Source organism: Ambystoma mexicanum, chromosome 1q, assembly GCF_040938575.1.
Source record: "Ambystoma mexicanum isolate Mex_15411 chromosome 1q, UKY_AmexF1_1, whole genome shotgun sequence".
NCBI lineage: Eukaryota > Metazoa > Chordata > Amphibia > Caudata > Ambystomatidae > Ambystoma > Ambystoma mexicanum.
Window position 1 is genome coordinate 561,797,318 of NC_090922.1, and position 24,929 is coordinate 561,822,246.

The 24,929-nt window shown below is 48.6% G+C and overlaps 1 protein-coding gene across 1 annotated transcript in view; it reads left to right on the forward strand.

Moving 5' to 3' along the window:
- Positions 1 to 24,929, forward strand: part of TOMM40 (translocase of outer mitochondrial membrane 40) — a 190,621-nt gene that overhangs the window by 129,634 nt on the left and 36,058 nt on the right. Inside the window, exon 8 of the mRNA XM_069641010.1 lies at positions 5,289 to 5,365. Within this exon, the coding sequence (XP_069497111.1) occupies positions 5,289 to 5,365 (77 nt within the window). The remainder of the gene's footprint in view (positions 1 to 5,288; positions 5,366 to 24,929) is intronic.

A 24,929-nucleotide genomic window follows, 5' to 3' on the forward strand; every position in this document is an offset into this window, starting at 1 on the left:
CCTGGAGGTAAAGGCGATGCTCAGGAAGGGCGTCATCGAACTCGTCCCAAAGAGGCTTCGGGGCTCCGGAGTTTACTCGAGATACTTCCTCGTGAAGAAGACGGGAGGATGGCGCCCCATCCTAGACCTGCGACGTCTGAACAAGTTCATCAAGGCGCAGAAGTTCCGGATGGTCACCCTCCAGCACGTCCTGGGGCAGCTGGAGGAAGGAGACTTCCTGTCGTCGTTGGATTTGGAGGATGCCTACTTCCATATTCCCATCCTAAAGGGGCACCGAAAATTCCTCAGGTTTGTGGTCCAAGGGCGTCACTACCAGTTCAAAGCCCTCCCCTTCGGACTACGGTCGGCACCCAGGGTATTCACCAAGTGCCTTGCACCGGTGGCGGCGCAGCTGCGCCGCGAGGGGATCCACGTCTACCCCTACCTGGACGACTGGCTCATCCGAGCCAAGACAAGGCAGCTCGCCGTGGAGCACACGGCAAGGACCGTCCAACTTCTCACAGACCTGGGATTCTCCGTGAACTACGCCAAGTCCCACATGGTACCCGCGCAAAACGCACTGTTTCTGGGAGCGAAGCTCGACAGTGTGTCCCTTCTGGCCTCCCCGTCGGAGGAAAGGACCAGGTCCATCCTGGGCAAAGTACAGCGGATGTTGGTTTCCGACGTGGCCAAGGTGAGGTCCATCAAGTCCCTCCTCGGAATGATGTCTTCTTGCATCTACCTCATTCCCATGTGCAGGCTCCGGATGCGCCCGTTGCAGGAGTTCCTGGACGCGCGCTAGATCCAAACGACGGGCGGCTTCGAGGAGAGGATCACACTCGACGAGAGTTTCCGCCGAGCTGTCCGGTGGTGGGGCACCCGCGCGCATCTGACGGCGGGCATGGACTTCCAGACCACCAGGAGACAGTGACCACGGATGCCTCCCTGGAAGGGTGGGGAGTGCACACCGAAAATCTGCACGCGAGAGGCCTCTGGCTCCCGACGGAGAAGTCCCTCCATATCAATGTCCTGGAGCTCCGTGCAGTGTTCTGGGCCCTCAGGTCCTTCCTTCCGTCCCTCAAGGGCAAGGTGGTGAGGATCTTCACCGACAACACCACCACCATGTTTTACATCAGGAAACAGGGCGGAACCAGGTCCCCAGCACTGTCCAAGGAGGCGCAGGACCTGTGGCATTGGGCAGTCGCCCAAAGGATGTTTCTGGTGCCGTTTCATCTGGCAGGGATAAAAAACACCATCGCCGACTCACTCAGCAGGGAGCTGTGCTCGTGCCACGAGTGGGAACTACGGCAGGATCTAGTGGATCGCCTCTTCCGACGGTGGGGCACACCCCAGATCGACCTGTTCGCGACGGCGACGAACTCCAAGTGCCAGAGGTGCGCCAGCAGGTTTCCCCAGGCGAGGAGCAGGGGGCGATGCTTTCTCGTTCCCCTGGGAGGGCCTGTTCCTCTACGCGTTCCCTCCTTTGCCACTGCTAATCCGGCTCGTCAACCAACTCAAGAGGTCACGGTGCAGGATGATCCTCGTTTGCACCTGCGTGGCCGAGGCAGATATGGTTCCCGGACCTTCTGGACTTGTCAGCGTCCCCGCCAATCAAGCTGCCGGTGGACGCGGATCTACTCTCCAGGGAAGGAGGCGCCATCCTCCACCATGACCCGAAATCGCTGAACTTGCAGGCCTGGCTCCTGCAGCGCTAGAGTTTGGAGGATACGACATACCGGCCGACTGCAGAGAGGTTCTTGCAAAGGCCAGGGCGTCCTCGACTCTTAAATGCTATGGACACAAATGGAAGAGGTTCTCTGTCTGGTGCCACGCACAGAAGATTAACCCTCTACGGATTACGGCTCCCCAGGTACTGCCGTACCTGCTGACGCTGGCCAAAGCTGGACTGGCACACGCGTCCATCAAGATTCATCTTGCTGCGATCTCCCGATACACCAGTACCACGGGCCGGACGTCCCTGTGGTCTCATCGTCTGGTGAAAGAGTTCATGAAGGGACTGTTCAGATCGTTCCCGCCGGTGAAGGCGCCGGTCCCGGCGTGGGAGCTCAACGTGGTGCTGACCAAGCTCATGGGACCTCCGTTCGAGCCTCTGCACTCGGCCCCGTTGAAGTTTCTGTCGTGGAAAACAGCGTTTCTTGTGGCCATCACCTCCGTACGACGGGTGGGAGAGATCCAGGCCCTTTCCTGCAAGGCCCCGTACTTGACTTTTCACGACACAAGGGTAGTGCTCAGGATGCACCCCTCCTTCATGCCCAAGGTACCGTCGGACTTCCATCTCAACGAACCCTTGGTGTTGCCTGTGTTCTTCCCGTCGCCTTCGTCGCCGGCTGAGAGGACTTTGCACTCGCTGGATGTGGCTAGAGCGCTGAAGTTCTACGTGGACCGCACGAAGTGTTTTCGGAAGACGTCACAACTCTTTGTGAACTTTGGACCTATCAATCAGGGGAAGGCTCTCTCGAAGGCTTCCATTTCCAGATGGCTCTCCGGCTGTATCATGTACTGTCATCGGTCGGCAAACCGACCGCTGCCTGGCCGTCCGAGAGCCCATTCCACCAGAGCGATCGCAGCTACCACGGCGTTCCTTACTGGTGTGCCTCTGCTGGACATATGCAGGGCTGCTACGTGGAGGTCGTCGCACACCTTCACGAAATTCTACTGCGTCGATCGGGATTCCAGGGAGGAGTCCAGGGTCGGCCAAGCAGTGCTGCGCAACCTGTTCGCCTGAGGTGAGCCTGGTGAGGAGGTAAGATGCTTAATGTTGAGTTTGATGTAATGCTTAATGTTGAGCCTTTGCCACCTCCCGTGGTTGTGCATGTGTGTACTGCTATGTATTCTTTATTCATGAGCATGTGAATCCATGCCAGACCCCATGCTGGAGAAGGAACAAGTTACTTACCTGTAACTGTTGTTCTCCAGCATGGGTCTGGCATGGATTCACATGCGAACCCTCCCGCCTACCCCTCTGCAGCTCTTCACTTGGTCATACTGCCACTTCATGTGCTTCCAAATCTGAAGATGGCTGCCAGAGGCGGTGCTTAGGTAGAGGGCAGTCATTGGCTGTGGTCAGTATGACGCAGAGACCAGTGATTGGTTATTACTACGAAAGACAGATCAGAAACGAAACTGATACTGGTTTTTTCTTTACCGAGGATTCCCAGCCTGACGACGGGGAATATTCATGAGCATGTGAATCCATGCCAGACCCATGCTGGAGAACAACAGTTACAGGTAAGTAACTTGTTCCTTCTCAACGGCACTCCTGCTCCCTCCTTTCCTGTCACTCTGGCCGGCCTCCCTTGGCCCTCTTCCTGCTCCCACCTGTCAGGCTAAAAACCTTGGTGTCATCTTCGACTCACACGCTCCTTCTCCCCTCAGATCTCTCACATCTCACTACCAACTGCACCTCCTCAGAGCTATTCTTCCTTTTTTCTCTTTCCTCCAGAAGCTCACGGTCTCTAGAGCTCTGCTTCTCTCTAGGCTGGAATACTGCAACAGCCTCATTCTAAATCTGCCTGCTTTTACTCTCTGCCCTCTGCAACTCATCCAAAACAGGACTGCAAGACTTGTCCTTGGCCTCAAGCCCAGGGATCGTATCTCTCCAGCACTGAAATTGGCTGCGAGGATTAAGTTCAAAACCCTCTCCATTGTCCACAAAGCCTCCGCAATACCTTCAACTCCCTCTACGTAAATATCTTCCTTCTCGAGCTCTTTGCTCCTCCTACTCAAATTCCCTCAGGGTCAGCCGCTTCTCCAAGCAACGAGTTGGTAAGTTTTTCCTCGGCTGGGGCCTCCCTCTGGAACAGCCTCTCTGACTCTACAAAACTTGAGAACCTTCTCCGGTTCCGGATGCACCTCAAGACCCTCCTCTTTGCTTCTGCTTTCTCTCTTCCTCTCCCCTGCTGAACTCCTGGCTGAAACTGGTCACCTGGCTACCCTCTGATTTCGGGCCCAGGTACCCTCCCCGCCAGTTGCACACCTGCACTGCCCCCCTGGCAACCCTTCCAATTGAGGTCTGTTTCTGTATCCCTACAGTCCCCCTACCAGCACTTTGACACTTCATGTCTGCACTTACCCTTGCCACCTGCTGGCTGCACTTTTTTGTTTTTACTGTTTGATCCCATATACTGCACTGCCCCTACCCTTTCCCCCTCGCACTTTCCCCCTCACCCTTTTTACCCCCTCCCCTGCACTTGCACGATTCAATGTCACCTGGTCTGTCTTCCCTTTATTCCCCTTGTCACGCCTTGAAACACGTGTGTTTAGGCACGTTATAAATGCCATATCGTATTTAATGCTTTAAACAAAGCACCCTTTGTGCAAACCGCACAAGTCAGCTGTTGTGAGGTAGTATCTCAAGACAGTGAATCGGGCAGTAATCGCTGCTTTACTGCATAGCCATTTAATGAAGGCTTATTGACTTTACCAGCAGGTAAGGCACGCTTTAGAAATGATTACCATCCCAGCATAACGTATTGGGTGCTAAGTGCTTGGTATTTTTGGCAGCAATAATGGTGTGCGAGAGCACAAGCCTTTTTTATCATGGAATAAAATACAAAGATGACGGCCAAGGAAACCTCGGGGAGAACTTGAATTTCTTTTCCACTCCCATTGGTGGTGGGGAGAGCCAGGTGCGAAGGGTCTGGCAAATCGATTTTTCACCAGCAGAGTTGAGGGTGAATGCAGAGAAATGGAGTGAAGGGAAAGCAGTGAGATCCTGAATAGGTAGACACGGGTAAATGTAGGTCAGTTGGAAGAGGCGCCGGCAGCCAGTTTAGAGCTGTAGCTTTCCATAATGAATCAAGCCCTACGTTTCTAGGCAGAAGATTACTGGTGCCTCTCAGACAGGTGCTGATGAAAAGTGCTGCCAATAACCCGGTTTGCTCTGTCAACAGGTATAGTGATTTTGATTGTACAAATATAATTTCTAACTGTGGCCTTGGTGGTTAAGCGAGTGCACACGGCCTTTAACATATTTTTAAAAGGTTGAACATAATTAAAAGTAGGCATTGTAACTTTTGTATTCCTGGTAGTAATGTGCAGAAAGAAATGTTATACTTGCATACTTCATATGCTGTGTATTCATGTAAATTGGAAGTCGCTGTTTATAATGTTAATCCTTCTGGCATGTTTGCCCCGTTCTGCATTTGTACTCCTCCTTCCTAGAGTTTTTTTTTTTTTAGCTTTGTAGGTGCATCCACTCAAGTTACACAGCATTTAAATAAAATTGAGAATGTTTCAGAAAGATGTTCATAGAAATCCTTCTTAGACTCTCCCCTTTTTCTCTTCAGCACCTAACTGGGTAGCGACAATGACTGTGGGACAAGCTGGAGCTCATGCCACCTACTACCACAAAGCAAATGAGCAGGTAAGAGATGAATGTGATGAGCCTCATTTGAGGGAATGGGGAAAATGTTCCATTGGTTTGTGTACTGAAAACTAGTTCCCATTCAGTGGAACCCTCAGAATGATGTTCCAAAGTTTAGTGCATAGGTGCTTTGTTGTCTGAGGCGACAGTGTGCACTCTAATAATAGACCCTGTGGTTATACTGTTGGGAAAGAGGGATGAGTGGGTACATTCTGTGGACTGACCCTGCAGTTTCTGGACTGGGCACTGTGGGAGTCAAGTCTGACGAGAGTAAATTGCTAGCTTTCTCCACAGAGGGAACAGATTGTGCAGAGGTGTCCGGGAATTAAATCATGTACAAATCTACTGAAGTGTGCTTGTAGTGGAGATGATATGAGCAGGCACTTGGGCTGTAGAATTGTAATGTCTAATATTTGATTGCTCTATTCCCAAGATGAGGCAGTAGCTATTTTCTGGCTCTTGTGGTGGTTTATGCCCTTGGTTGCAACTCCCATGTACCTAGAGTTGTGGTAGTTTAGCCCAGGCATTCGATTTGCGATTGAAAGAACAGCCTTGTTTGGGAATAGCATAAGAGAATGGAATTCATGCAGATGAATTGAAAGCTGGTTTGGTGATTAGGTAGATTGGTGTTCGACTGATGGGTTTAGGTCAACAATTGCCGACGTTTCCATGCCATATGTTGGAGGGGTCCTGGTTAAAGGGTAAGACCACCATACTTTATAGTGGTAGCAACATGGTTGATGTTAGGGGGAGTTTTCCTTGCGTCTACCTGGGGTGAGACTGCATTAAAACTATCCCTTGGTGTACAGGACCCAACTCTTAGTATAAGTCTGTACTGTAGCATGGCAGTGCAGCCAGGCTTATCGTAGGAGGAGGATGTGAGATGTAGGTAAGTACAATGAACTCCGTAAATACATGGGCCCAATGAAACTCTTACACACTTGTAGTTATAGTAAATGGATATTTATTTTATATACACAAAGCCAAGTTATTCAGTTAAGTACTATTTCAACTAACCAACACAATAGAAAACATAAGCAATACTTCAGGTGAGTAAACCAATAGTAGGGAATTATGCAGATCATGAATTAATGGTAAGTAAAATCTCTTGTTATAGCAACTCAGAAAATGTTTTGTTGAAGGAATAAAAAGGTTATTTAATACCAGCAATAGAAGTTCAACACTTTAAAAGACGTGTAATACTTTTTAGAGGCCTTAATTACCCTATTTAGGTACGAGTTCTTCAAGGTCAGATTGGAGGGAAAGCAGGTAAAACACGGCAGCAGAAAAGGCAAAGTTCAAGAGGATTCTTCAATTACAAGTATACTGCTTTTGTTGGTCAAAAAGATGTCCGGGACCTTGGCAAAGGCTCCCTATACGCGCACAAGTGTTGGGCCTGGGTGAGCGGAATGGGAGAACACCAGAAGCAGCAAAGGAACAGTGACTTGAGGTAAGTACTACCACAAGTCCCACAGCACTTGAGGAGTGATTAAGAAGATGCAGCTGGATTCTTTCACGGTGCAGCAGTGCTGAACCCAGTCTCCTGTTCCTTGGTTACGAAAGGGGGGACGGGATGTCCCTGCTGCAGTAGAGATAAACGACTCTCGGCAAAGGATTGTACATGCTCTGTTGGTTTGCAGTTTTGGTGCCTTTTTACAGGCTCAATGGATGCACGTTTACCGCCTTGACTCTTGGGTCCTGCACTCAGGTGAGGGGACTATGCACTGCAATATGGTCGGAGGTCCCAGGTTTTCGATGGTATGCAGCTCAGGAAGGTCACAGCATGTCGTAGGATGGCTCATCTTGCAGGACATCTTATGGCTAGTTGGTCCCACCTGCCAAAGCGAAGGAGCCGTCCTCTACGGAGCTCCTTTTTGAAAACCGGGTCAGGACAGCAGTGGGTCTCTTCACGGTTGGTGGAAGGAGCTGCAGGCTTCTTATCTTCAGATCTTCTGTTCCAGTCGTAGACTTGACTTCTGCCTCAGGAACCTCACCCTTTATTAGGATTTCACACTCCTTTTCTGCAAATTCTCCCTGCAGTTTACAGAAAGGGGCTGGTAGCTGATCCAATCAGGACGGCCTCCTCCCACCCCCTCACCCCAGTGTGAACTGGCTCCTTTCAGGCACAGCAGAAGACAGGACAGCAGAGTTTTGGGATCCTCCAATGCTTCCTGTACTCATGCGCGCACACACACACTGGAGCCTCGGCAGGCTACCCAAAGGGTTCAAGACGAAACTCAACCAGGACCTGCCCCCACCCAGGACGGTAGAAGGACTAAGAAAGGACAACTATACAAGAAATGGCGAAAATAGAAAATCCACCATTTTGGGACAATGGTGACCCTTCTGTGCATAGCTGCAGTTGTGAAGACAGCCTGCAAGCAAAAAATGCACAAAGGTCGGTGTTGGGGAGAATTCTCAGAAATGTGCCAATTCCCCCCACCTTAGAGACCTCCAGCTCTTTTGCTAAACTTTGGGACTTTTAACTTTTCACTTCAATGTGTTTTCTGTGTTTTTCTTTTGGTTATGGAGTATAACAAAAACCATAGACATCAAATTTTACATTGTGTCACAAAGCACCTTTTAGTGCAGTGACACAATGAAGTCTTTCAAGTTTCCCAAGGTTTAAATACCTTCTCTGGGATACACTACTGTTTCCCAGAGCAGTAGAGTGAAATTGACTCTACATAGCGTTGTACTTGCTGGGGTGTGCTGGATGTATCTTACAATAGAGGGCTGGAGGGGTTACTTAGTATCCCCTGTGTCTAAATGCGCATGTACCATCTTCTGTTACCCCTTCCTCTCAGAATGTCTGGTGACAGTGGTTTTGCAATGAACTACCGTGATTTACCCCGACCGCAAATGTTCGCAGTTCCCGTAACGTTAAATCGCGGGAGCCATGTTTTTCAAAATGGTGCTGAGCCTCCTTTGGTAAAATGGTCCCCAGTCTTTTTTCGCCATTTCTTTGTGGAAAGGTCCTTCTCGAGTTTCTCTGCGCGCCAAGCCAAGTTTGGTCTCTTTGTTTATTCGCCTTTGGCGGGCTTCAGGAGTGAAACCCGCCTCTGGCTCCAGAGTGTCTGGGGTAGGCAGGAAGTGAGGGAGGTGCCCAAACTCCCTGTGCTTGGTCTCCTAGGAGACCCAAATGCACTGTGCGACGATTGGCTGGCTGACTGTCCGGCAAGGACAGCTACCCTGCTGGGTGAGTGGCAGCTAAGCTGGAATGAATGGGAGCGAACTGAATAAATGGCGAGTCTCTTGGCTTGAAAGGCAGAGTCGACCATTGAAAGAAGGAACCGAAGAAGAGCTTGAAGATGACTGCTGCTGCAACTCCTGGACCGTTGGTTTGTCCGGTGAAGCCCTGCTGCAGGTCCGAATTGCCAAGTTCGCGTTGCCAGATGCCCTGCGAGGATGAATTCTCCCTTTGAGTTGGTGGGACCAATCGACTCCCAAGTAAGCCACCTGGACAACCATCTTAGAGCTGGTTGAATTTCCTCAGAGTTTCTGGAGAAACCGTAGAGCCTGGAAGAGGAACATCAGATTGTGTGCGTTGCTTGTAAGCTGGCCTAAAGCTTTTGGAAGATCCTACGGACTCCCACAAAGCAGGACTGACCAAGCCTGACCCCCCTCAGTTGACTGTGGGACCTCAAATGTGAGGAAAGTCCACCTTGACAGCCAGTAACCACGCTTACTGCTATTTGCTGTACTGCAAGGAGCTGAAACGCTAGACAGCCACTGAAAGTAAAGATTGCCAGTTGCCAGCTTCGGTGCCAATACAGTGCAGGAGTCTCCCAACGTCCTGCCTCTTGTCCCCACGACTGAGCCCAGGAACAGTGAGATCTGCAGAGCTGTACTGGAACAGAAGTTTTCAGCTGCATCTTTTTCTTTACTAATGTACTGTAAAACTAGCCTAAGAGAACTTACCTCTTACTGTGGAAGTGCTTGTAACTTCTGCAAATCACAAGTCTAATCAGCTTGTGGCCCTACATTTGATTCTATTTACCAAAGACTCCTAAGAACTTATGCAAAGACTTTTCCATTTACTTACCTGAAGTGCTGCATCCTATACAAAGACTTTCGCTATTGCCCTTGGCTTAGCCTATTGAATTGAATGACTCTTCTAAGTGCTATCTGAAAGTATTTGCCCTGCCTATGAATATTTGTAAATTCTTGTGTTCTAATAATCTTTGCCTTTTACTTACTGCCAACAGTAAGGTATTAATGTCTCCAGCACCCTTGTTACTGAAGTCACCTGTGGTGTAGGTTGTGTCTGTGGGCCATCCCAAAAGGGCCTTGTCTGATCCAGAAACTGAGTGTACAGTATTGAAGTATATTTGTGTTACTGTTTGATCCCTTCTGAAGAAGGCTTTATAACTGACTGATAAATTATTTTGCAAGAAATCTAGAGTGTAAGAGTTTATTTGAATACCAGTAACTGTGAATCTTTGTAACTCTACTACAGCTCACATTTCCCCTCTTGAGATAAGCGTGGCTGCTCAACACGCTACCAAAACTGTGTAGTACAAGCTTTTACCAAATGTTGGGTTGCCTATACCTGTAGTCATAGTTGTTTGCAGTGTTCCCGGAGGCTACTGCATACAAACTTTGCCTAACAGTCGGTAGAACACGTCCACTGCCACAAGCCATAACTGTATGCTTGTCAATATAACATGTTACAGGAGCAGAGAGAAAGGGGATACTAAGTAACTCCCTGAGCATTCCACATAGGGTAGCATGTGCTGATTTCCTAAAAGGAAAAGCTAAGGAGGATGGAAAGTATCCCTCCAATCTTGAGAACAGTAGTTCATAACCAAAATAAAAGAATAGAAAACGGAGAAGCCAAATGGGTCCCGGTAATACTGCACCTTGGAGTGCTGTTTGCTGCAAAATTGAAACACAGAGGCCTTTAAAACTTATGGAGGCAAGCATGACTGCATAAAGTAAAAATACAATGGACAGGGTTATCATGGTCGGAGAAAAAAGAATGAATGAGGGGGGGAAAAAGTATCCCTTCCTTTAAGAGAACAAGAAAAAGTCCCAGAAAAAAAAGTGCTGACTGTCTCACAGAAATAGACGATTTGGCATAAAACATATACATCTCCCTAAAGCTCATACATTTTTCTTTTGTGTTAATTTAGGCCCGTTTGGCATGCATATAGCTTGTGTTGGGGTTATTTGGTGAGTTGCTACCAATTGTTGGGTGGCTCACATGTTTTCAGGTCTGGTTGAGTCTTGTCTGATAATGTGGCTTAGTAGGAGATCTAGTTGCTATCAGTGATGCAGCCTAGTGTTGCTTTGTTCCGTGCCTTCAGTTCCATATGTTAATTTGAGGCAATGAAGGACAGCTGATTTTTTATTGAAGGCAGATGAGCGATCAGAATGATCCAAGGTACATGCATGACCTATGGTTGAGAAGCCCATTGCAAATGTTCATTTTGTTGCAGATGGAAACGAACATTTTCACTAGAGGTAATTAGATTTGATGTGTGCAGTTTGTGATATCCACTGATATGCTGTCTGGAGTGTTTGGGCCACACACATGTCGCCAATCGGCAATTACCTCTATGAGCATGCTCTATCTACAAAGTTGAGGTTTGATAGTCACCTGGTGCACTCAAGGAGTTTATGAATTGGCTAATGACTGTCAATTACTTTTTTCGGCCAAGTCCTGAACTGTGGCTGTGAAAGAAGCCCCCTGGTCTGCTTGTTTGACTTTTCCCTAGTGAACCCTTATCCAAGCACTCACAAAGGGTGCATGTTTGTCAATGTGCCCATTGAGGGACCATGACCCTCAAGGTGGGGAGCTGTGCGGAATGCTTGAAAAAGGCTGAGCGGAGTGAGCAGGAGAATCATGGAAGCCATCTGCATAGTGAATGCTATGAGGGTGGAGTGCTAAGCCACCTTCTGACTCAAGATCATGGCAACATGATTTGGTCCTCTATAGGCATGTCACCATTTGAGCTGCTTTTGGTAAGAAAGGCCAATACTTGGGTTGTTCTTCCTGGGTTGGTGAGAAGTGGTTCTGTCTGTACGAGTACTGAAAGTAAAAAGTACAAAGTTTGATAAGGGCTCTCTGGAAGTGGGTATAAGCATAGGTGATTGGGTGAAAACCATGATACCGGTATGTCTGCACAAGGGGCAGCCATGTCTGTGTCATGATTGTGGGGCACTATAATATTGAAATGAAAAAAGGGCATATGTACAATAAGAACCGGGTTAGTATAGGACGTTTGGACCATTATGTTGTTTTCAGGCAGAGTAAAGGTGACGTGTTATCTGTCCTAAATGTGTGTGTGTGTGTGTGTGTGTGTGCGCGCGCCATATGTCTCATATAGTTCACTTATTCCTCAGTGTGGAGTTCGGAGTACTTCTAGAAGATGAGCTGTGGTGGTCCGCTCCTGGTAGTCACCAGTATAGCCCCTTTATTTCTATGGCAATATTAACATGTTTGGTCTTCACCGGCCGGTAATGGCATAGGGCCCAAGCACAGGCCTTAACGCCAGTGCCGATACCGGTCCAGTGAAGCCCACCTAACGCGTTATTGCCATTAGCACTCTGAGGTAAACCCTGTAGGCGCTAATAGCAATAATAAATAAAACCTAATTCCTGGCGGCACTGTTTCGTTTGCAGCAGTGGACAGGGAGAATCAGGATTGCCATGGAAGGCAGGGCTCTGCTCAGAGCCCCTCTTCGATTTCCATGGCTACACAGGGAAGCCAAGCAGTTTGTCCTGGCGTATGAGCCCTGTTGAGGTAAGGAAAAGGGGGTGCAGGGTGCTGAGGGCTGGATATGGGGATGGGAGGCGGGTGAGGAGAGGCGGGAAAGGAGAGGCAACAGGCAGTGCTGGGTGGAGGGTGGTTGCGCAGAGCAATCGTGTTGCTCCGAACCCAGGCTTGCATAGTTAGCCTGGGTGTGGAGCAACCTGATTGGCTGACGCACATTCCATGTTCTTATGTGATCAATGTATAGCACATGTTCATAATACCTAGGCCAGTAAACTTAGCTGTGCAAGCCTCAGACTATCTTCTCAGCAAGGAACCATTGTAAGTCACCCAAGTAATTTATAATTAACAAGCCTAGCTGCTCCTTGGCAAAGAATCGTTTGAGCTCAATATTTCTGAACCTCATGTTCTCATAACTAGTATTTGTTTGCTACTTTTGCCAGGTTGCTTGAGGCGAAGGCAGCTCCGATCGGATTTGGTGAGCCTTTGTAAAGGATGACTGGGATGTAAGGCTGATCCCACATCCTATGTATTTGCATGGGATGAAGCCTGGGAAAGTTTGAATGTGCAACCTCGTGATTAGGTGGACAACCAAACGTTTGAACAGATTTTGTATGATTGGAGGCTGAGCGCAAACCCAGCTTTCAATATTTTAAGATGTGTTAAACTGCACCTTTACTTTGAGAATCACTTGGACAAGCAGCAGGTAGTAATCTGAAATTTTCCCAAGATCACAAAATGGTGAAGCTCTGTTTAGATCAGTTTTTTCTAGCCTTCAGAAAATCCAAAGGGCACTGTGCTCGGCAGTAATCTCCTGTTGACGTCACATCACCAGCATGGTTGAAAGCTGCCCAGACACCTCTGCTCCCAGAAGATGCCAGGCTGCTTGCCCTGCATGTCTTAGACATATAGTTCGAATAAGTGTGGAAATCAAATGAATTTCTAGATCGGATGAGTGTGTAGCATGGATGAACATGTCGATCGGCTGGGTGTATAGAGCGGACAAGCGTGTAGCGCGAACGAGTGCGTAAATACGGAGAAGCGAGTAGAACACAGGACTGCATAAACCAGATGAATGTGCAGAATGGATGAGCGTAAACCGGATGTGTGTGTAGAACAGACTAGTATGTGGAGCGGATGAGTATGGAAGTGTGGTGAATGTGTAGATTGCCATGGCAAATGAATGTATAGAGCAGCAGAGTGCACAGAACAGATGAAGGTATAGAACAGATGACCGTCGAGATGAATATATAGAACAGGATATTGCTGTTGATTGCCTGAACGCAATAGTGCGTGGAGGGGGACGAGTGCGTAAAACGGGTGAAGGCATAATATCCGTGTGGGCATAAAGCAGATGAGTACCTGGAGCAAACGAGTGCCGGAGCGAATGAGTGCCCAGAGTGTTGTGTAGAGCCGACGAGTAGCCGATTACATCCAGTACTGATGAGTGCATAGACAGGATGAGTACGTAGAGCTGCTGCATGCGAGGGGCGGACTGGAACGCGAGGGGCGGACTGGAACGCGAGGGGCGGACTGGAACGTGCGGGGCGGGCTGGAAGGCATGAGTGCATGGAGCGGACCAGTGTGTATAGACCAGACTGGGATGCATGGAGTGAATAGGAGCGCACGGAATAGACTGGAGCGCATAGAATTGCATGGCGTATATAGTACGGTTGGAATACAGAGAATGTTTGAATGAGCATATAACCCTTCATATCACACCACCACGCTTACTCTCTCCTTTACATCACCACTCAACTAGAACACCGAGATACTATGACACCATTCGGTATCACTGTTCTCATACCAACATCCGCCGCTTACTCCACATCATTCTAAGTAAACACTGCTGGTCTCACACCCCCAGCCAGGCGTTCTCCTCAGGCCTAACGCAGCCACATCCGTTCTGGATAAATCCTGCCAGAACAAACACATTCTCCTGATCTCTCAACCACCACACCTACCGCTAAGAAGCAGCGATTACTGGAATACCACACAAGCTGCACACATACCCGGTGCTCACACGCACCTTTTTGACTCTTTCTACTCTCTCTACTGATCTGAACTTCGGTTCCCAAGGGCGTTCAACCTACCAGCGCCTTCAGACCATACCAATGGTATATAAGGCGCTATATAAGTGCAAAATAACATAACATGAAGAGACTCGAGCACTGAATGACTGAGAGCGAGTAACAGAGTGCTGAAGGCACAATTAAAGCAACAGAATCCTCGGAGGAAATATGGTGTCCCACTCAACCTGGTAATGCTTGGACATACCATTTGTTAAAGAGAATTATCATTTGTATGCTTCATCCCCTCTCCTAGTGAAACCCCCCTGCACTTTTTGCTGGACTTCTGTCTTTTTTGTCTTTTAATTCTGAATGAGTGGAGTCTTTTTACACACTTCCATTTATGTGGGGAAGTGGTGATGGAAGTGTAAGTTCAGTGCGCAGATCCTTAAAAAAAAATCTTATTGCAAGTCCATAAAACAAATGTATTTGGCTTCAGATCCAAGTTTATTGGTTACTAAACAGCCGACACGTGTTTCGACCTTTCAGGTCGTTTTCAAGGCTGTGCATTAAACAAACCATAAAGTAATCCAGTATTAAAATGACATGATCAGAATTGATGTAACATCCCAATCAAAGTTGAGAACAAAGCGAAATAGAAAATGAAGAAAATAACATACCAGTGTTCAGTACAAGGTTGGAGCCAATCTAGAGAAAAAAGGAAAAACAACAATAAACAGAACATAAAATTAAGGATTTTCTACATTAGGTTTGAGCTGCTTAGACATCATTAGTTAACCAATGTTGTAAGTAATGAGCTGTGGAAGTTGTTACGTACCATGATTCCAGTAAGTATTGTACATTAACGATCAATATCAAAGTGAGGTTCGGGCCTCCCATGCCTAATGTGCATACTACTGTATGCTATGTCGGAGCCCTCGGAGGCTCGTAGTGATATCTCCCTGCCGAGGCCCTCTACCACGTCCGCCCGGTTACATGCTTCCACACCCTCAATGATCATCACCCTCCTTATCAACGCAGGCTCAGTACCTGCCCATGCCCTTGACATAAATGACCTCATCATCAAGGACAACCTCGACAACCTAATAATTACTGAAACGTGGCTTAATGAAGGCTCAGGCCCAGCACCATCTCTCGCCATCCCTGCAGGGTACACTATCTTCAGGAAAGACCGTGCCCTCCAGAGAGGCGAGGGTGTGGCCCTCATTGCCTGGGAAACCCTTGCTATTAGAGAAGCGGAAGGGAAACTTGATCACAACTGTGACTACCTCCCATTAAAAATGAATGTCTCACAATTGCACTATTACCATGCGTATTGTTTACAGACCTCCTGGTCCCATTAGCCTTTCAGGACTAACTCATCCTCTCACTGTCTGACAACATTACAAAGACATCCCAAGTCATACTCCTGGGCGATCTAAACCTAGGGCTCAATGACCCCAAGGATTCTTTCGCCATATCCCTCAAAGCCCTATCCACCTTGGGCTTTTCGCAAACTATCGCCGAACCTACTCATGTCAAAGGACGTACACTCGACTGGATCAGCCAACATAACTGTTCCATCCAAATCATCGCTAACACTCCCACCCCATGGTCCGACCACCACTATATTCCATTCAACCTCAACACAAAAAAAAGGCCTCCTGGGCCCATCACCCCTTGTCCAGCAGCCCTCGCAAGGAGCTCACGCAAATTGACTGCCGAAAACGTAGCACCGTTTCTACGTGTGCCTGATCTGCAAGCTCCTTTCTCTAATAACCCAGAAACCCTAGCTAACACCTTCAAAGAGATCGTCACCCAAGCTGTTGACGCCATTGCTCCACTCACCCTTAAAAAAAAAAGCCAAAAAAGCTAAACCCTCTTAACACATGGTTCTCAAAAAAACTGTTAGACCAACGTTCTCGGAAGAGGCTTGCCCTCTCCGCATGGAAAGCCAACCCCTCTGAAGTCACTAGAAGCGCCTTGAAAGCCATTTCCATTTCATACAAAGCTAATATCACCCTAGCTAAAGCTGCATATTTCAATTCCAGGATCAACGATGCCAAATCAGGGTCCAAAGAGACATTCGCCAACTTCAGGGAGTTAGAAAAACCCTCCACTCCTCCCTCTCTCCTCAAGGACGAAAAATGGTGCAACAGTATTCAGTCTGCCATGCTTGACAAGGTCAACTCTCTTCAAACCAAAATCCGCGGCCATCAAAAAGCTCTCAACTGCCTCACAGCCAACTTGCACAGGGAAACGCCTAAGCCTACAAAGACTCCCCCTTCCACGCCCCCCACCCTTTCACTTTAAGGGTATGACCGAGGTGGAAGTTGTCGCCGTGCTCAAATCTATCAAACCTTCAAACTGCAAGGGAGACGCCTGTCCTGCCCAACTCATCAAAGACTTAGTCGGCACATATCCTAGCACCCTGCCTAACTGCCTTCATTAACTCATCCTTCGAGTCTGGCCACGTTCCAACTGGACTGAAGGAAGCGTGGGTACGCCCCCCTCTTGAAGAAACCGTCCCTCGACCCTACGAACCCAGGGAACAATAGGCCCATTAACACCATCCCATTTTTACTTAAAATCCTGGACAAAGCAGCCTACCTGCAAGTCCAAGAATCTCTGGAAGAGAACAGTCTCCTCGGCCTGCGGCAGTCTGGCTACCTCCCACATCACGGCACTGAGACGGCTCGCCTAGACCTAAAGAACCAAATAGCAAACCTGCGCTCCTTCTGCTCCTGGATCTATCCGCCGCCTTTGACTTGGTCGATCACAACACTCTGTGCCGCCACTTAGCAACTGAGGCGAACTTCTCCCCCAAAGCGTGTGATTGGATCACCTCCTTTCTCCAAGAGAGGGTCATGAAAGTCTTCTCCGACTCCGCCGGTGCCACCCCCAGCCACATTAAATGTGGTGTTCCACAGGGCTCCTGTATCGCGGCCACGCTCTACAATCTTTTCACGAGGCCGTTGTTCAGCATCCTTGACTCCTTGTGCATATCGTATACCAATTATGCGGATGACACGCAGGTGCTTATCCCTCTCACGGGGGACAATGATGCAGATATGAGCACTCACCACCATTTACTCCACTATCCAATCCTGAATTGGCTTTGCCTCAACAGTGAAAAAAAGGAACTTCTGCTTATAGGATCACCACCACTCTGGGCAACCTCGTTAAGCAGTACATATCCTTCACCATTGATCTCCCCATCAAGGTCTCTAACAATGTTAAGACACTTGGAGTCCACCTGGACTCGGATCTGACCATGGTTACAGGTCAATGCCATCGCCTCCTCATCAGCATATTATTCTAAAGTGCTTAACGCGGCCAGACCCTTCCTATCTCGCCAGAACTGTCTCACCATTGCCAGGGCTATAATTGGATCAAGGCTGGATTATTGTAATGCCCTCCTCGTAGGGACTTCTCACAAAAATCTGGCCAAACTCCAGTTGATTAAAAAAAAACGCCCTCAGGGCAGCCACAGAAACCTCAAGAAAAGACCACTTCTCCGAAGTGAGAAGGCAGGCCCACTGGCTCCCGACCAAAGAGAATTGTCTTCAGAACCCTTACCCTCACTCACAAATGCCTCCTTGAGCTCGCTCCCCCGTATTTGGCCCAGAGAATCACCAAGCACACCGCCACAAGACCCCTGAGGAAGGGCTACTCCAACATGATTCTTGCGCTGAAAATTCGGAAAGCCCATGCTCTGGGGGGGACGCGTGGGGGGGGGCAGGGAGGGGGTGACAGGGAGGGGGGCTTCTAGCTTTCCCACATTGGCCGCTATCCATTGGAACTCACTCCCTACTCATCTAAGAATGATAGTCCCACCAAGCATTCCGCAAAGCCATCAAAACCAAACGTTGTCTGAAAGCATAATTTCAATGATCACACTGCAGAATTGCCTCACTGTTCTTTCTGTCTGCAACGCTGACCATATTTGTATTCCATGCAGTCTGTATCTGTAACCAAGAGACCACTGGTTGCCCATTAACACTTGAATCAAAATCTCTTGCAATTTCTTGTAACAACGCCTCGATGCCTCCGGGCTGCAAGTGCGCTATACAAATGCAAATAAACTATTGTGCAGTTTTTATACTGCAGGCTATGTCCTTAGCCTCGATGGTGCACAATAGGGGCAGCCAAGTACCAACTTGGGGCCTCCCTGCTTTTTTGCCATTATTAACGTGGTTGTTCTTTGTTACCATTCTGGGAAGGGGAGGTCTATGTGTGTGTTTGCCTTTGGCAGGAATCCTTGGGTAGCACCGCCTAGGCTCCAGAGTGTCTGGGCAGGCAGGAAATCGGGGGGATGAGTGTCCCCCCCTCTCCTCCCCCTGTCCTGATCCGATCCAACTCGGCCAGACCCCTTTATCAGAGTGTGGGACTGCAGGAAGCAAAATTGACTGGGAAATCTGTGTCCTTTGTTGGTGCTGCAGAAAAGGCGCCAAATCTGCAGCGTGAATCGAGAAAGTTACTGAAAGTCGTGCCCCTGGTTCTCCCTTCAAGACTGCTGCTGAGATCCTGCCCATTGTCCTGTCTTCAATCATCAGACCAAGCAATCTGGAGGTCGGGTCCAGAGCTGCAACATTGGGGAGCATACAGCACAAACATTTTCTTCTAACCTAAGGTACTGTGGGGGAAAAGGTATTGCTTACCTGATTCCAAGGAGTCACTCTGGAGCATTGGAGTGAACGTGGTTGCCAGTCAAAGGATCGACAGTGAAAGGGTCGACAGGTCAAAGGATCACATTTTTTTTTTTTTCACGTTTTTTGGGGGGTCCTCCCCAACCCCCTTTTTTTTGCTAATAATCACTTTTTTTCCAAAACGAAAACCTAAGAAATATATATAATTAAAAAAAAAATTCGATCCTTTGTCCTGTCGAACCTTTGGTGTCAATACTTTGTCTTGTCCCTTTTTTTTCGATCCTTTGACTAGACACCAGTGAACGTAGAGGTTGACCCGCCGTACCTGCGTTTCATGAGATAAGTTTCTCTTGTCTACTAATCCGCACTTTATACCGAATGTGCCTTCAGCGTTTCACAAACACGCTACAATTGCCTTGCCCTCGTTCTTCCCTAAGGCAACCACGCCGGTGGAAAGAGCCCTGCATTCCATGGACATCGAAGGCACTGAAGTTTTATCTGGCCCATACGCAGGACTTCACGAAGTCGAAACAGCTGTTTGTGGCTTTTGGTCCCTCCAGCAAGGGACGATCCATTTCGAAGCAAGGACTTTCCTGTTGGGTCTCATCCACAATTTCATTTTGTCACAGGAAAGCTGGCAAGCCCTTGAGGGGCACTCCAAAGTCCCATGCTACAAGTTCCGCAGCGGCGCTCTGAGCTGGAATACCGCTTAGTGACATTTGCCAGACTGCTTCTTGTGCAGTGCCGCATACCTTCACCAGACACTGTCTCGGACTGCAACATATGGAAGATGCGCAGGTGGAACGGACGGTCCTCCAACGCCTGTTTAAATAAGGTAGGCCCTGCAGCTTCTGGGATTTTTGGTTTACTGGATCACTTGCTGGTTCTGTTATTATGCATGTTGTTGGATGTTATCCTTTGTGTTCGTGGTAAGACCGTGGAGAATGGGGTTGGTTTGCCTGTCGTGCACCATCAGTGGGTGGTCATACTGCTATGTAATCAATTCATAGCATGTCAATCCATGAAAGATCCAATCCTAGAGAAGAGAGTAGTTTCTGTAACTCAATTTCTCCAGCGTTGGTATCTTTCATGGATTCGCATGCGCCTGCCGGCCGCCCCTGCAGGCAAATCCTTGATTCGGGTTTACTCTACTTTGGGGGTTAAAATCTGAAGGGAAGCTGCTGGGGCGGGGCTATTTTATACCAGATGTCCTATTGTTGTAGCTTAAAGCACCCAAAAAGACGTCGATAGGACACTAAAGTGTAACGTTTTCTGTAGGAAAACGCTCGGTTAAAGTTACTGAGGTTTCCCAGCCTGACGGGAAATAGTCACAGCATGTGAATCCATGAAAGATATAAACGCTGGAGAAATGGAGTTGCAGGTAAGAAACTACTCCCTTATAACATGCCCATACACAAGTGTACCAGTCAGTCCCAGGCCACCGACCATAAAACTGTTAAACCCCAAATTGATAAAGAAAGATCAGAAAGCTGGTGAAGGCAGCTAGTCCCTTAGGTCGCGTGATTTGGGCTGCGAGGTAGCAGGAGGGGTAAAAGAACATAGTAAAAGCAATGTTGGGGAGCTTTGGATGGGCGCTGATGTCTGGAATCGAACTGTAGTTTGTTAGATGCAATGACCTCAAAGTATCCCCTTGTCTGCAGTACCAGGTGCACATCGGGATAGAGATAATAGCCTGCATTGTTTTTTTCACATAATTACTAATTAATTGTAGCTTCATGCCGGTGGACGCGCAAGGAGGAACCCACGTGGAAGATGGACAGAAGGGGCTGGCATCCCTTATGGAGAAGGTAGCCTATGTATGGGGTCTCAACCAACCAGCCATTTGGATTTGTACATTATGTAATTTACTTCAGTGATGACGCTGTATGCCAAAGTGTTGCGCTTACTGATTTTGGGAGAACGTTCCGTGGCAGCACAGTACTTTGCTGGCGCATCTTTATTTTTGTGGAAATTAACCTTGTTCTCCTTGTAAGAGAGATGCTGGGCCTTTTTCCCTAGTGGGTTGCATTTGTTCTGGTGTGAGCTTTGAGGGATTTCTCTATATTTTGGGTGACCAACGACCCCCGCAAAGACTGAGTCTCCCAGGCCACACCACTGGGGGCACAGCGCCCACCTTCAGCGACTAGTCCCAAGCGTGCAACCCACAGTGGTGTACAGGAACTGTTTTCACAGAATTCATTTCTGCTCTTTGGAGCAGGGCGCGGTTTGTAGAAGAGTGGAGGCCGTTATTTGGACCCTGTGACGGAGGAGCTCGGGTGAACACTCAGATGTGAGTACACCTCTTGTAGGTGAAAACAGGGGGAAAGGTGGGGACGTGAAGGGTGTTAGGGTGACGAAAGAGCGTGAACGGCCACATAGTGTCTTTTGTGGTTTTTTTTTTTTTTTTTTTTTTAAATAAAATTATTATTGAGATGGTGGAAGTATGGGATACTTTTAGAGTGAGGGGTAGAAAGTGGCACCATTTTTTATTTGGTGAGGAGGATACAAAAGTAGGAGCTTTGTATAATTTGGAGGGCTTGGATTCCTGTGCTCAATATATTTAGGTTGGGGAAGGAGGCAGAGCAGTGGCTGTTGTAGCTTATTTGTTTGAGTTTGGAATTATTATTGTGAATTTAGGTGCGCAGAGGGTGGGAGAAAGAGTGAGCAGGGGGCAACTGCGTTGTGGGGACGAAAGACTGGTAGTGACTGCTATACTAACATTGTGTGGGACACACAATTAGAAACTTCTTTTGAATAAATAATTTTCAATATGGGGCGATGACTAAGCTGGAGTACACATTATAGTGCGTTGCCATTGTAAAAGGATAAGACTGAGAATTACCACAAGCAGTGGATGGTAGAGACCCAAGGGGGTATTCCCCACCCCTGGCCAGAGCATGGTACTAATAACCGATATTAGAGCACATGAACATGTTCCTGACTGCTAAGTAGAAAGGTAAACAACTGCAGAAGTGAAAAGAATTTTAGACTTGTGGAAAATGGTGGAGAATGTAGAAGATACCGCCGGGTGTATGCCCCGACTCGAAGATAGTGCCCCCTCAAATATAGTCAACACAACAGCGCCAGAGGAAGCTCCACAACCCTTGCCTAGAGAGGGGCGTTAGCCATTTACCGTCCGTCCAGCCACTGAATACACCAACCCAACGTGTGCAACCGCTCCACCCCCATATCGACCAACCCCCAAACATTACACAGCAGAGTTGAACCGGGTGAGGGCAATAAAAGAAGGGGAGAGCGAACCGGGGTGTGGGTTGGACGAGTGGAGGGCTTGAGACATTTTGTTTAGACTGGATATCGCTGCTATTAAGGATGTGCGTGGTGAGAAGCACGGTAGTGGAGATCCAGGGGTGGAAAAGTGCAGGCTATGGGACAGTGAGGTCGGACAGGGAATCGCATCAAGAGGTGCAGGAGGGAGAATAGGCAAGTGTGGAAGATTTTGAGGAAGGGCGAGTCACGGGGCTCTAAAAATTACGCCAAGGGTAGAAAGCTTGTGGGACGAGCGATTGAGGAGCAGTTTTGGGCGGGTAGCAGTAGCAAGGAAAAAGGGAAGTGATGACCGGAAGGCTGGAAGTGGGCACATAGCTGCCGTTATTGCATAAGGGACCCGGACAGGCACATTATATGCCATGTGCCCAGATGGATACGAATTATTTGATCAAAACACTCGCACCCGTTACTGCCGGGACTCAAAAGTCGATATATGCATTTGAGAAGTTGACCACAGGAATACTTTTGGTGGTGGGAGACATGAAGAGTTTACTTATTGCATTTGTGGGGGACCAGGCTGGGGAAGTGTGGATAAAGGCAGGGTATCCAGGAGTGGAGTTACACGATGACGTGCACGATATGGCCCAGTTTAACAATGTGGAGCACAGGTGTGGGGTTTATTGCGGAGGGTGTACCCTGACGCATCAGGCTTGCCGTCCATAATGCAGTACACCATGGGGGACGATGAAGATGCTGCTAAGTACATTTCAAAAGTGCGTGAGAGGAGACTGATGACCAGTGGGACTGATCAGTTCATCTTTTCTATTAATTGAGTGGAATGCCCAAGGAAGTTCAGAAATCGCTTGACAGGATAGTGTGCGTAGGGGCAAAGGGGGTGGGCCGAGATTCAGACTATAATACATCATTGTAAAAGGATTATAGAACGAGAAATAAACAGCTCAAAGGTTGCAGGTGTTGAAAGCAAAACTAGTGCAGAAGAAGTTAGCTAAAATAGCAGTCGAAGGGGCGATGACAGCGAATATTGAGTCAAATTCAGCAGTGCTGGCTGCAGCTCGTGAAGATGTAAGGATAGCAGCGTTTTGGCCAGCCGTAGGAAAGGGGCAGTCGGGTGGTGGACCCCCGCATCAGAGGCAGCAGCAGAGAAGTGGAGGGTTTTAAGGGAGCGGAGGGAGCCAAGGGGGCTTTGGCAGGATGGGACCAAGAGGTGGTATGGGACCAGTGTTGGAGCTTCGGGAACTGGGGACATTTTGCAAGAGTGTAGAAGCGGGCAGGGGGCGGGGTAAAACGCATACAATCAACCTTCTCCAGAACTACCACAGCCACCCAAGTTCTCCAGCATGGAGTCTGGCATGGATTCACATACTCATGAATATTCCCCATCAGGCCAGGAATGCTTGGTAAAAGAAAAGCTTCACTTTCACTTACAAACTGGATTTCTCCTCTAAACCAATCACTGCACTATGGGTCATACTTCCCCCCCCGCCAATGACTGCCCTCTTCCTAAGCCCCTCCTCTGGCAGCCATCTTCATATTTGTACTGCACGTTCAAGTTTTGGGAGTTCTCGAGTTTTGCTCCGTGAGCTATTCTAAATTTTGTGTGTGCTTTTTCGACAAAGTCCTATTTTTGTCAAACAGAGCCCGTCTGTTCTTTCTCTCCATCGGCCGACAAGTGGGGATCCATTTGTGGGTGAATTTCGGCACCCCTTATGGGCAAAGATCATTGAAGTTTCCAGAAGGCCATCTGGCCTCCTCTGCACTCCGGATTATGTTGGAAGAGCAGTAAGAAGGAGGCTCCCTTTTCAAGCTCTGCTCCAACTGCGGACTGCGGAATGTGTTTGTGGAGTACAAACACCTTCAGTGCCTCTGCTGTCTCCATCCGGACCACAGAGAAGGAGATTGCAAAATCTGCCTCGGGTTCACCAAGAGAACCATGAAGGATCGTCAAAGTAGACTGGCGGCTTGGCTCAGCGCCAAGGCCTCTGCCTGCCCCAAGCAGGGGGATGCCTGTTACGCTCACCTGGTATCCACGGGGACGCCCTTATGCCCTGGTTGCCGGATTCACCCCCTGGACGTTCCCAATTCTGGGCGATGCCTTCTATGGCGGTCGGGCCTGAAAACACACGAGGACTGGATTTAGGAACAGATTTCGTTTCCTCCCACCAGCCCCCGGACTCGACCTGATGGCCCATTCCCCACCTTGTTGTGATGTCTGGCGTGCTCTCCGTCCTGCCTTCTGTTCAGGGGCGCGTAGTTTTCTGCGGGTTGAAGCGACCGAGCACTGGTGCTAACCCATTCAAGTGTCTTTAAGGAGGTAAGTCTGGTTATAACAGTCGTTAAATGTCCTTGCTTTCCTTTCTTGCTATTAATGTCTTTTGTTTGTTTTCCCCTTAGGTGCACAGAGGTTTGGTTGGTGCGCTACTTGGATCAGGCTCCTGCCAGGATGATGATCGCAGGAGCGTATGATTGGTAGGTTAAGCACGAAGTGCGGCGCGGTAATGTCCTTTCTTGCTAACCTGTATTCTTTATTCCTTTTCAGGTTGCAATGGTCTTTCAGGGCGTGTGTCAAGAAATGCCCAGCCAGGTGAGGATTTTGTGATTACTGCCGTGAATGCCGTGAGTAACCTGTTTAACGTTGTCCTTCTTTCTCTCTCCCTCCAGGTGCTTTGTTCCCGTGCGTGCGTGGTGTCCTGATGATGCTGCCAACTGAATGGAAGACCGCGAGGAGCAGGAATCGACGGATGGAAAGTTGCAGGTAAGCAGAGACTGCTAATGATGATCTTGTCTCCTCTGCAGGTCCGCTATTCAAGGATCGCCGGGTGCTGGTCTCTGAACATGAGCGTCACGCTGCTGGCTGCAGAACGCAAAGCACGTTCTGTAGCTGGGGTGTGTTTTATATAGCCTTCTGTAAAGTAGTCCAGGTAAAGTAGTCCGGGCTACCA